Source organism: Equus quagga, chromosome 17 (assembly GCF_021613505.1).
Source record: "Equus quagga isolate Etosha38 chromosome 17, UCLA_HA_Equagga_1.0, whole genome shotgun sequence".
Taxonomy (NCBI): domain Eukaryota; kingdom Metazoa; phylum Chordata; class Mammalia; order Perissodactyla; family Equidae; genus Equus; species Equus quagga.
In genome coordinates, this window is record NC_060283.1 from 35,089,808 (window position 1) to 35,101,391 (window position 11,584).

The 11,584-nt window shown below is 64.1% G+C and overlaps 1 protein-coding gene across 1 annotated transcript in view; it reads right to left on the reverse strand.

The window, feature by feature from the left end:
- Positions 1 to 128: 128 nt before the first annotated feature.
- The window catches only part of ESPNL (espin like), a 27,098-nt gene continuing 15,642 nt past the window's right edge, over positions 129 to 11,584 (reverse strand). The window contains exons 6-9 of the mRNA XM_046642843.1: positions 5,482 to 5,596; positions 4,288 to 4,397; positions 3,136 to 3,333; positions 129 to 1,810 (exon numbers count right to left, since the gene is read on the reverse strand). Of these exons, the coding sequence (XP_046498799.1) occupies positions 218 to 1,810; positions 3,136 to 3,333; positions 4,288 to 4,397; positions 5,482 to 5,596 (2,016 nt within the window). The 3' untranslated portion in view covers positions 129 to 217. The remainder of the gene's footprint in view (positions 1,811 to 3,135; positions 3,334 to 4,287; positions 4,398 to 5,481; positions 5,597 to 11,584) is intronic.

Here is an 11,584-nt window from a genome sequence, read left to right on the forward strand (position 1 = left end):
GGGTCCAGTGGTGAGAAGGATTCTGAAGCTGAGTCCCACCGGTGAGGAGGTACCTGTTAAGGGGCAGAACCGGAAGGAAGCAACCAGCATGTTCAGTATCTGCCGGCCTGGCCTCGGGGTTGCCCGGCCACCAGGTGGGCGAAAAAGGAAAAGAGAAGAGAAAACCAAAACCACCCCCAAAACCCCATTCCAGAGGAAGGCAGGCCGCCAGCCCGTCTCACTCTCCAAAGCTGAACATCTCGGCTTCTTTTTCCTTCCAGAAGGCGAAGCTCCGGTCGATGTAGCCGCAGATGTCCTCGTTGCTGAAGCTGCCCCGCTGGGAGCCGGACCCCAGGCGCTGTGCCGCGGGCTTGAGGCTGCTGCCGGGGACAGCAGCGTGGGGCAGGGGCCCGAGCGGGGTCAGGCCTGACTTGCGGCCAGGCTCTACGTCCCAGGCGGGACCGCGGCTGGAGCCAAAGAAGCGGGCTTTGATGTCCTCGAAGCCGTCGGTCCAGGCCCGGCGGCCGGCGGCCACCTCGTCGGTGACGGCCTTGTGGAAGGCACGCACGGCCTCCCAGCCGTGGGCGCCCAGGTGCTCGAAGACCTCGAAGCAGAGCAGGTGGCGCATCTTGCGCTCCGCGGCCGGCAGGTCGCACTCCAGGAGCTGGAAGTAGCCCAGCATGAAGAGGTCCAGCGTGAGGCTGCCGTAGGGCACGGGCGCCCCGTCCACGTGGGGCAGGAACTGCTCGGGGGACAGGGGGCCGCGGGGCTGCCGGCTCAGCCGCCGCAGCTGCCGGGCCGGCACGTGTGCCAGGATGGCCTTCCAGTTGCCCAGCAGGTGGGCAATGATGCTCCGTTGCTGCCACAGGTGGCCGAGCCGGGGCCCCTCGCTGGGCGGCAGAGAGGGCAGCCGGGGGCCCCTGGCCGCCTCCTGCCCCCTCGGCCCGGTGCGGTGGGCCTCCAGGGTCCTGCAGGCAGCCGTCTTGAGGGCCGGTGTGTAGGCCGACTTCTTCCAGTGGCTCAGGAACAGCATGACGATGCGCTCCTTGCGCAGGTTGGCCAGATCGGGGCTGGGCACGGTGCCCGCCTCCAACGGCGCCTCCTCGCAGCTGATGCCCGAGTCGCTGGCCTCCTCTGCGTCGCCCGGCCTGGCCTCGCCTCGGGGCTGCAGAGGGGCGGGCCAGCAGCCCCTCAGGCACTGCCCGGGCCGGGCCCCTGGTTCACTGGTGCCCGGGTTTGGGGTGCAGGGTGGGTTGGGGGCTGACTCGAAGTTGCCACGCAGCGTCCTCACGGATACCCCACACTCCTGGATCTCGCGCTGGGCCGCGCTGCGTGGGGGGCTGGCCGGGGTCTCCCTGGGGGCCTCTTGCTGGGGCTGGGCGGCTGGCTTCTCCTCGCCCTGCACCAGCCCGTTCATGCCCTTCAGCAGCAGGGACATGCTGCGCACCAGCCTGGCGATGTGGCTGCACCAGAAGGGCAGAGGCTGCCCGTCGGGCGCGGCCTCCAAGGCCCCCGAGGAGCCCTTGGGCTCGGCCACCAGGGCAGGGCCCTCCTCGCCCTCCAGCCCGGGCGCCCGGGGCAGGAAGTGGCTGTTGACCGTGATGCTGACCAGGGGCGTGGGCAGCAGGGCCTGGAGCTCGGCCGCCAGCCGGCCCAGCTCGCTCTCGTATTCCTGGCAGCGGCGCCGCAGCTGCAGGTCAGCGATCTGCTTCTCCAGGTACACCAGGTCGTCCTCGGTCAGCAGCTCCCCGAAGGGGCCCAGGATGGCCTGGTGGGTCTGCGAGTACCGCCAGGCCGCCTGCTCCGCAGGGCCCACGCTCCCGCTGTCGTCCTGGGCACAGGGAAGGCAGGTCAGCCGGGCCATGGCCCACGCTCATCGTGGTGGGGAGAGGGCGTGTTCCCGCTGGACACAGGCTCCTCGTGGGTGTCCTGGCCCCACGTGCCCCTGGGGGCCCCAGCCCAGCCCCTGGACACCAGCAGGCCCTTGCCTGGACTTAGAGAGTAAACAAGGTGGCTGGCCAGCCCCAGTCCCAAGTCTAAGGCTCAGGGCCGCCACCTTGCCCCAGGGGGGCCCAGTCTTCCCCCTCAGAAGAGGCCAGGGTGCCTCTGCTCTGCTACCCCGCGTCTTCCTAATCTCCCCCTCATCGCCTCAATGTTTAATCCAAAGGATCTCTCTCCTCAGAGCCCTCCCAGACCCTCCTACCAAACTCCAGTGGTTAGGCGGCAGCCTCAACCCCTCTGCTCTGGGTTCTCTCAGTAGTTCACCCCAAAACACCCGCCCTGGGCTTGCCCAGGCACCAGGATACAGCCCTGCCCCCAAGTGCTCACAGTCTGTGGGACCAGAGACATGGAGGGACCCTGAGCCCACCATCCCTCATTCACTCCACTCCAGTGGTCCTGCCTCCTCCTGGTCCTCCTTTGGGCCAGCCCATTCATGCCGCAGGACGTTTGAACTCGCTGTTCTCTCTGCTTGGAATACTTGTCCCAAATTCCCACAAAGCTCCTCTCTCACTTCCCTCTGGCCCTTGCTCAAGGTCACCTCCCCAGAGAGGCCGCCCGGAGCACCATACAGAACAGCCCCCTCCCTTTTCACTGCTTTGCCTCTCTCCATAGCACCTGAGACCACCCTCCCCACCCCACACACCCAGTGCAGTTGCCCTTGCCCAGTCACCCCGTCGTCCCCGCTGGAATAGAGGCTCCAGGGGGTCAGGGCTGGTCCCCTTCACCGTCGAGAACAGGGCTTGGCACAAGGTAGGTGCGAACATAAGTCGTTAGATAAAAGAGACTGTGGGCGTCATGCCTGTAACGCAGTAACCGGGCACTGCTCACACCCTCCAAGCGGGTTCAACCTCATCGTCAGGCAGAGGAGGAAGCTGAGGGGCACGCAGTGGGGTCTCAGGACTCAAGGCATGGGCAGGGACCCCACCTTCCACGTCCACCTGCCAGAACGAAGCCTGCGGTCCCGCTCCTGTCAGGTCCGGACCCCGCCCTGGCCCTCTCCCGCAGGGCCCCGCCCATTCACGCCTGGCCGCTCCTGGCCCCGCCCCTCTGCAGCCCTGTCCCGCCCACCCTCGCCCCGCCCCTGGCCCCGCCCTCTACTCCCCGCCCACCCGGGCTGAGCCCCGCCCCTCCTGGCCCCGCCCCGCCAGGCCCCACCTGGGCCTCCGGCTCCTCCGGGTCCGCGCCCAAGCGTGCCTGCAGCTTGCGCACCATCACCTGCCGCTTCCACTCGGGGATGGGCTGGCCGCGCTCGTCCCGCGTGGGCACCAGGCCGTCGAGGTCGCCCGAGGGCAGCCCGTCCAGCTGCAGCGCAGCCAGGCCGTCTGGGGCATCCCCCGCCGGCGTTTCCGCACCCTGTGGGGACACGGGCTGATCAGTCCGGGACCAGAGGGGACCCCGGTCCCGGAGCAGACGGAGAGGCTGCGCGGCGCGAGCACGGCCCAAGGAGGAGGGGCGGTGGGGGCCGGCCAGGGAGGGCGGGTAGACCACGGCAGCACCCTGCAGTCTGGTAGGTGTGAGCATCTGAGGGCAGGGACCCGAGGTGTCCCCTGTGGGTATCCCCAGGTGTGTGTGGTGGGGGATCGCTGGTGAGAGGCAACCAGAGATTCCTCCCCTCTCCTGTATATGGCCGAGAGGACACTGCCTAGAGCACGCCAAATGGATGAATTTGGAGAATAGTTGCAAAGTCAAAGTCTGGTGGCCAATTCTGGACTGCAGGACTTGTCAGAGCCTTTAGTGTGCTGTGTGCACTGTAACTCTCCAAGAGGGGGGGCATTGAGCTGCATTTTCCAGATGGCACAGAACATCTCAGGGGCGGAGAGTTCCCAGGACCCATTCGAGGAAAGGGTGGGTTGGATTTATAAGGGCCTGGTGCCCAGAAAGAGGAGGAGAAAGAGGAGCAGGCCTCCTGCAGTGGGTCCTGGGCTGACTGGGAACCCCCAAGGAGGAGGGCAGCGGGTTCCAGGCCCACCCTCCCCATGGACGACTGCTCTGTACCAGGACAGCAGCGTCTGAAGGGGGCACAAAGCACCCCTGGGTTCAGAGGTCAGGGTGAGGAGCTGAGACTCTTGGGATCAGAGAGGGGTCCTAGGTCTTCTATGATGGAGTGGCAAGCTGCTTGTGGCCCTGAAATTCCCACCTCCTTAGAACCCGGGGTGCCCTCCAGAGCCAGCCAGTCACCCTGGGCGCCGGCCTGACGTCCAGAAGTGACCTGCCTGGGCCCACATGGGAGAACACGGCAAGAGGCCAGCTGGGCTTTGAGGGCTGGCTGGGGGCCTCGGGAGACAGAGATGTGAGGTGGGGGCTCACCATGAGGACAGCCGTGGTGCTGGTGGTGACCCTCGGGGGGGCTGTGCAGGTCGTCCGCTCCCTCGGAAGAGGCTGGTCAGGCTGGCTGGGCCAGGCCGGGCTGAGAGCTGCTGCAGGAGGAGGGGGAGCTGGAGTCAGAGGGGCTTCCAGAGAGGGCAGGGCATGGGGAGTGGAAGACCCCAGATCTGGGGCAGAACCGGCCCCTGAAGGACACTGGACGTGGAGCCCAAGACCCAACCAGCCCCCCACAAAGTGCCCTGGGGCTGGGCAAACTCATTCATGGCTGGGGCATCCATGGGCATCCAGGGAGCTACCCCAACCTGGCCACTTGGACAGTCTGCATTTTAGCCCCCTCATGCCATCCCAGGGGACGTCCCCCGCCCCTCCCCACCCCCTCCTACGGCCTGGAAGGAGCCAGGAAGGGCATGGGGTGGTCTGGGGACCTAATGCAGCCTAGGCAGACGGCAAAGCCTGTCCTCGTACTGCCTCTCCCCCACCCCTACAAACATCCTCCCTAGTAAGAAACACATTCTGCATCTCACACACACACACAACCCCCTACGTGTGACTAGATCACTACAACCCATTCCATTCTCACTACCTATGGGACTAGCTGATGATTTTCATGCTGTCTCATTTCATTTTGATAAATGCTGGCCACAAGCCCTTAACGGGTGGTGACCTGCAGTTTGAGGACCATTCACCTGCCTTCTGCGAGCCCCTGGACACTCGGCCTGCTGGAGATGGACAATGGCAGCAGATCCCGAAGGGGCCTGGGTCCCAGTGACCTGACCTTGGATTTACTTCTGCACAAGCAGAGACCCAGAGAGGGCATGAGGCTGCCCAAGATCACAGGCAGGAGAGCCTGGCCCTGAGGGGCTCAGAGCTCACAGAGGGACTCCCGCAGGGTGGGCAGGAGGCCGTAGAATTGTGATTATAATAAGGGCCCATTATGGAAAATGGTGATTCTCCCTTTAAAGAAGCAACGAAGACAACAGAGGAGACCTGGAAGAAGTTGGGTGTTGGGCGATGGGAGGGGTGACCCCAACCCCGTCCTGAGTGTCCTGTGTGCCCAGTTGCCTGGAGTCAGCTACTCCCCCACCCACCCCCTCGAAGGATCTCAGAGGGGAGGCCAGAGGCATCCACTCCCGGCACCCATGGCCCCTGCCAGCCCTCCCGGAGACGTGTACTCACAGGTGGGGCTCCCGAGACCTGAGCCCCCTCTTCTTCCATCCTCTGGGGAGAGCCTCGCCGCCGACAGCGGAGGAGGGGGGAAGGGTGGGGGCGGGGGCGTCATCAGGAGTGGCACCTGCGGGTGGACAGGTCTGGTCAGCAGGAGGCCCAGGTGGGCCTCGACCTGGGCTGCCAGTGCTACCAGGTGGGGCTGGGGGCTTCCAGTGGGCTAGCCCTGGCCCCAGCCCGGGGGCGCTGCACAGCTTGTGGCAGGGCTGGAGAGCAGGAGGGAGGGGCAGTGCCCCTTGAGCTTCTGTCCCTCACCCCGTGTCTCTCCACCCCCTCCACACTGGGTGACAGGGTTCCCCAAACGCCCCATGCACTCGTCTGAGTGTCATCTCCCACTGTGCGCCCCCATGCCATTCCCACGGGTGAACCCCCATCTTAAGGCCCCTCAAGGCTCAGGGGCTCCCTCTGGAGGCAGCTTAACTGGGCAGCTGCGGGCACTGGGTTAGGGCCTGGTGACCAGCTTTTTCTCACCAAATGGCCTTACGAGGGATGCGTGCACACGCACACATGCACACATATGCATGTGCACACACAGACTCCCTGACTGTCCCTGACTTCTGTGCTGAGACGAACCGCCTGGAACCACCACACTCTCTGAGGAGAGAGCAGGTGGCCGGCCCCTGGGCACAGGGGAAAACCACAACGAACTTGGAACTTCTCAGCCCCATAAGCCGGGGCCATGGCCACACATCAGAGCAGTGGCGCTGTGCCCACCGTGGACTCATCATGCAGTGTCCAGGCCGCCTGGAAACAGACCACCAAGATCAACCCCGGGAACCTGGTGTCAGGGAAATCATGCCCGGGGCTGCAGGGGCACCCACGCCTCACCCCTACCCCCTGCCGCACGTCTGGGGCAAGGCACAGACCTGGCCGTGGCCATGTTCCCTGCCTCCAAGCACTGACCAGTGGACGGCCAGAAAGAGCCGTTGACCTGGAGGTCTCCCCCAGCTCAGCCCCACGAGGCCTCAGCCTTTGCATCGGACCACAGGACCAAGACTCCCAGGGCCGCGGAGCAGGAGGCGCGAGGCCCGTGGGCTGCCCTAACACCGCAGGTGCCATCAGCAGCGGGACTGTGCTCGCCTCCCCGCCCCGGCGTGTCCCTCTTTAGGCGGCAGGGAAATTCCCCAGGAGGACACCTGAGCTGCCCTCCCAGCCAGGCTTGCCACCTTCTGGTTTAGAGCTGAAAGTTGAAGGCTGGCTGACCCTGTCTCTTAGAGAGCAGGTGCCTGGGCTCCCAGCTGCACCCATGTCACCTTCATGCCTGACTGCCACACAGCTGCCCCCACTTGCCTCTCCAGCTAGTAGGGCCACAAGCTGCGTTCCCTCTGAGAAGCCCACCCTGGCCGTCAGACTCAAGCTCCTCGCTTCCCCCCAGCAGTGGGCAGTGGAGATGGGACACAGCCTCAGGGCCCCCAGGTTGGCACTGGAGAGAGCCCTGAGTGGGACAGAGGACTTGGTTCAAACCAGCCGCATGCAGGACGTGTGGCTTGGGGCTGGAGCCGTGTGTGGCCTGTGCTGCAGCTCAGTTTAATGCTTTGCTGTCTCTTGAAATTCTTAGGCATTTGTGAACAAGAGGCCAGTATTGTCATTTTGCACAGGGCCCTGCACGTGAAGTAGCTGGTCGTGCTGCTGCAGACCCCTTGGCCGCTCTCAGCATCCCCTTGCTCATCTGTAGGGGGGGCCCAGTCCCACCTCCCAGCAAGGAGATGCTGCAAGCCTTAGGTGCCACCCCAGCCTGGGGGTGCCCTCAGGAGAACCCTGGCTCTGCACCCACTGCTCCAGTCCCTCAGTCGCTCTCCCGTCCAGGACCCTCAGTCCACTGTGGCCGCTGGGAAGGAACAGGCTGAAACCCCATCTGCCCAGCCATCACGCACCTCATGCCTCACTCCTTCCAGGAATCTGTGAGGAGAGCCCAGGATCCCAGGCGCAGGGTGAGGAGCGTCTGCCGGCCCGCCTGCCTGGGAGGACCCTCGGGAGCAGGGTCTGGGCTGTGAGCACTAGGAGCTGCGGCCGTCCTGGGCTGTCGGGGGCTGTCGCAGCTGCCGCCCATGGGAGCGGGAGGCATCGCATTAATATTTGAAGGCCAAGGTGTCAGGTGGCCAGGCGGGCTTGGGCTGGGTGTGGGATCCCTTACCTTGGCACCTTAACCATCCACAGTGCGGGGGCCAGGGGAGCAGACCCTCAGGGAAGGTTGGGGAGATCTGAGGTCCCTGGGTCATATGAGAGGAAGAGACTACCCAGAGGAATCCTCCAGTATAGTACCTCCACCCCCAGTACAGCCCCCAGGGTACAGATGGGGAAACTGAGGCTCAGAGAGGGCAAGGGGCTTTCTTAAGGCCCCACAGCTGGGACGTGTCAGAGCTGGGTTCAGAATCTTACTTGAGATCCCAGTCCCTGCTCCTGCCAGGACTGGGAGCCCTCAAATCGCTGCTCCTTTGGTCCAGGGGCACTGGCAGTGGAGGAAGAAGCAGGTGGGTGGGGCTCGGGGGCAGAGGAGGCCTTGGCGCTGGTTGAGTCTCTCACATTCCTACCAAGGATGCGAAGCCCTGGCTGCTCTTTACCCAGCCGTTTCTCAGGGCTGCGTCTACAGGGAGGGACCCAGAGGGCCAAGCAGGCTGCTTTCTACCCGCTATAAAACAGGGGTTCCCCAGGCTCAGTGGTCCTCGGCTGTGACACAACCCCACTGTGTGCACAGCAGCTGTCTGGGCCCATATCACGTCACCCTGAGACTTGGCGGGCAAGGGGACCTGACAAAACATGAGGCTTGCTTCCTGCTGTGTGTCTCGGACCTGAGAGTCTCGTGTCTTCTCCCAGCGTCCACAATGCAGGCACAGGGTGGCTTAAGAGCTTTAAGTAGGGTCAAGTCAGTCCCTAGACCTCGCGGCACAGAGAGAAGCTGGCTCTGACAGTCTGATGGACACAGGAGGGCTGAACCCCAGGTGGGCCCTCGCCACAGGGCCACCGCAATGCCCTGGTCCCTGCCCAGCCAGGACAGAGCTGTGAACCTGACAGTGCCTCCCCCTGCTCTCTTCCCCAACCTGGGAGCCCTCAGCCCCTCCCCCCATTGAATCTGCTCCCAGGGGTGAGGGCAAGGACCTCCCCTCCCCGGGCAGAGTGCGGGGCTTGGCTGGGGTAGCAGCAGCCCCCTCATGCGGGAGAAGACAGACAGAAGAGGCAGGAAGCTGGTCTGAGGCTCAGGGGAATGGACTTTTGGCCCAGAGCAGCACTGTAGCCTGGGGGACCTCATGCCACCCTCCCGGTCCCTGGGACCAAATCCTGCTCCACCTGTGGCCCGGGAGAAGCCCTGGGGAGTCACTCCTTGAGCCTCAGTCTCCTCGCTGGGAAGTCAGGAAGAACTCTGTAGTTGTCGGGAAGATGGGAATTATGGAGAGCGCCTGGCACATGGTGGGACCCAGACCTCGTGGCTGTTGTTACCACGGTGTCACCATGATCTCTGAATTTTAACTGGGACAGAGTTCTGCTGTGGTGTTTCCCAGGCGACGGGAGTGTCTACATCCCTGTGTCCCACATACGGTGCCGGACGCTAAGTGAATCTACAAGCACCTGAAGGAGTGGTGGATGTTGGGGCCCGACCTTTGGGGTCCTGACAGTTGGGCATACGCTGCAGTGGCCCGAGGTTGGCGCCCTTCCCACGGCCTGCTGTCTCTCCTGCGTTTTTGGTGAGATTTGAGCAGCGCTGTGCCTGCCATGCATTATACATCGAGGACAGCTGTGCGAGCCGGGTTACAGGCCTGTAATGCCACCCAGGCCGAGAAAATCATGACCCGCATATGGACGCCGGACACCGGTCACCACAGCTGAGATTCGGTTTCTGGCCGCATGGTCAAGGCCCCTTCCCTCCCCGGGGGAAGAGGGTGCCCAGGGGTGTCTCCCTTGCCCTCTCTGGGCCTCAGTTTCCCCCTCTGTAAAATGAAGGGGTCCTGGAGCGCTTCTGGACCTGGGGGTGGGGAGTTAGCACCCGCTGGGTGCTCCATGTGCGTCTCTACCCTCCGAGAAGGCTCCTCAGTCTCATTTCACAGATTCGAGAAAATGGAGGCTCGGAGACGCTCAGAAGTTGCCCAGCCAGGAAGGCCTGCTCCAACCGTGGTGGGAGTGAGCACAAGGGTAGGAGCAAGCAGGACAGCCCCAGATGCCATGGGAGACACTGAGGGGCTTGGGTCCCCGAGCACAGAGGCCACCCTCGCCATCCTGGGCTGCTGTTCCTAACTGCTGCCGCCTGGCCAGGATCTCAATCAAACCTGGCCCTACAGCCAGGAGCCCAGCTGTCCAGCCCACTGCCTGGGGGTCGGGGTACAGGTGGCCCCTCTGGCCACTGCCCCACCCGAGTCAGAGAGGCCCAGCCCCTCACTGGGCAGGGGGTGAACCCAGGCCCTGCAGACCCGCCTATGAAGTGGATACCTCCCACAGGGCAGGTCTCACCACTCCCCGTCCAGCCTTGTGGTGCCCCAGGCTGCCTCTCTCGGGACCTACGACTCCTGGGAGCAGACACAGGCTGCCCTGTCATGGGGAAAATGCTGGCTTTCACCACCTCCTTGGAGCCCGACATGGGAAGAGGCCAGCCCCGGCGACCTCCAAGGATCGCGTTGCCATCAATATTGCATCAGGCACACAGCCCTCCCCGGCCCCGCAGTCCAGCTGACAGCCTGCCCTCCCACGGAGCCGAGACTGAGGTGAGGTGGGGACCTGGGGGACGACTCCAGCCAGGGTTGAGAGACTGGCACCCCGCTGCCCCGGGCGCTCACTGAGGGAGGACAGAGACCGAGGCTCCAGTCAGAACCCTCAGTCCTGAAGCTCGCTGTGGACCCAGCAACGAGCCGCGAGGGCCAGGGGTTTGGATCTGCGTGTGCTGGCCGGAAGCAGGCTGGTGGGCACTGTGGGTCCGAAGGAGCTGGATGGGCCCACCTACCCGCCACCACCTCAGGCCGGGGCAAGAGGACAGGCGGGGCGCCGCTGGCCTGCAGGTTGGGGTGGGGAGGATACACAAGCAGCTCAGACCGGCTTGGGGAATCCTGAATGAAGGGGACCCTGTCTTGAGTTTGTGATGACACCAGGGGACATCCAAGACCAGAAGAAGCTCCAGGAGGCCTGAGATGGGCTGTCCCCCACAGCTCTGGGGAGAGCACGCAGAGCCACCATCCCCTTAAGAGAGTGGGCAGAGTGGCCAGGAGGGGCTGGCAGATGTGCCAGGGTCTGGGGATGGAGGCCCGGGGCCAGAGACCCTGCTTGGACAGAAGACCAGGCCAAGGGCAGCACAGCATGGCTGGGCCGGGGACGGGTCAGCAACCCCAGCCAGAGGCCCTGGCAGCAGAGCAGCTGCCGGCCCCACCTCCTAATCTCAGTGGCCAGGCCGACCCCAGTGACCACACAGGGGCCCGGAGGGACCCAGGTGGCTGGGGCGTTCCTAGTCTCTGGACTCCGAAGCCGGTCCACTACACCAGAAATCCGCTGAGCTCCACCAGCTTCTCAAACCCAAGCCAGAAAGACAACCTCTGATCGCACAACACCCAATCGAACATTTGGTAAATGGATGATGAGTAAATAAGCTACTTTGAGCAGTAGCTGTAGTTCCCGCTTCTGAAACTATGACACCAGGATGAACAAGGGCACCGACGTGTGCCCTGGAGCACCCACGCTGTCCTGGGGGTGGGTTTCAGGCTATGGGGACAAGAGGCTCTTGGCGGTGGCCGGGTGAGGACCGTCCTGTAGGCCCCAGTGACAAGGAGGACTGCGGCTCTGCCTCAGTTGGTCCTGGACCCTCTCAGGATGCCCCCAAGGGAAAAGGAGGTGACAACTGGTGTGGGGGGCATGTCACCTCTCTGGGTCTCACTGCTCGCACCCGAAATGGGCATGTGATCCCAGGGAACCTTCTGAAGGGGCGGCCACCAGAGAAAATTGTGGCAAGAGCTGTGGCAGGTGGGGACTAATTTGTCACAGTAACCGCCGTGGGCCTGGAATGAGGGAGCCTGGCTCCACGCGGACCAACTGCTGACTTCACCCACCTGCCTGGCCGTCCATCCGCCCACTCGTCTGTCTG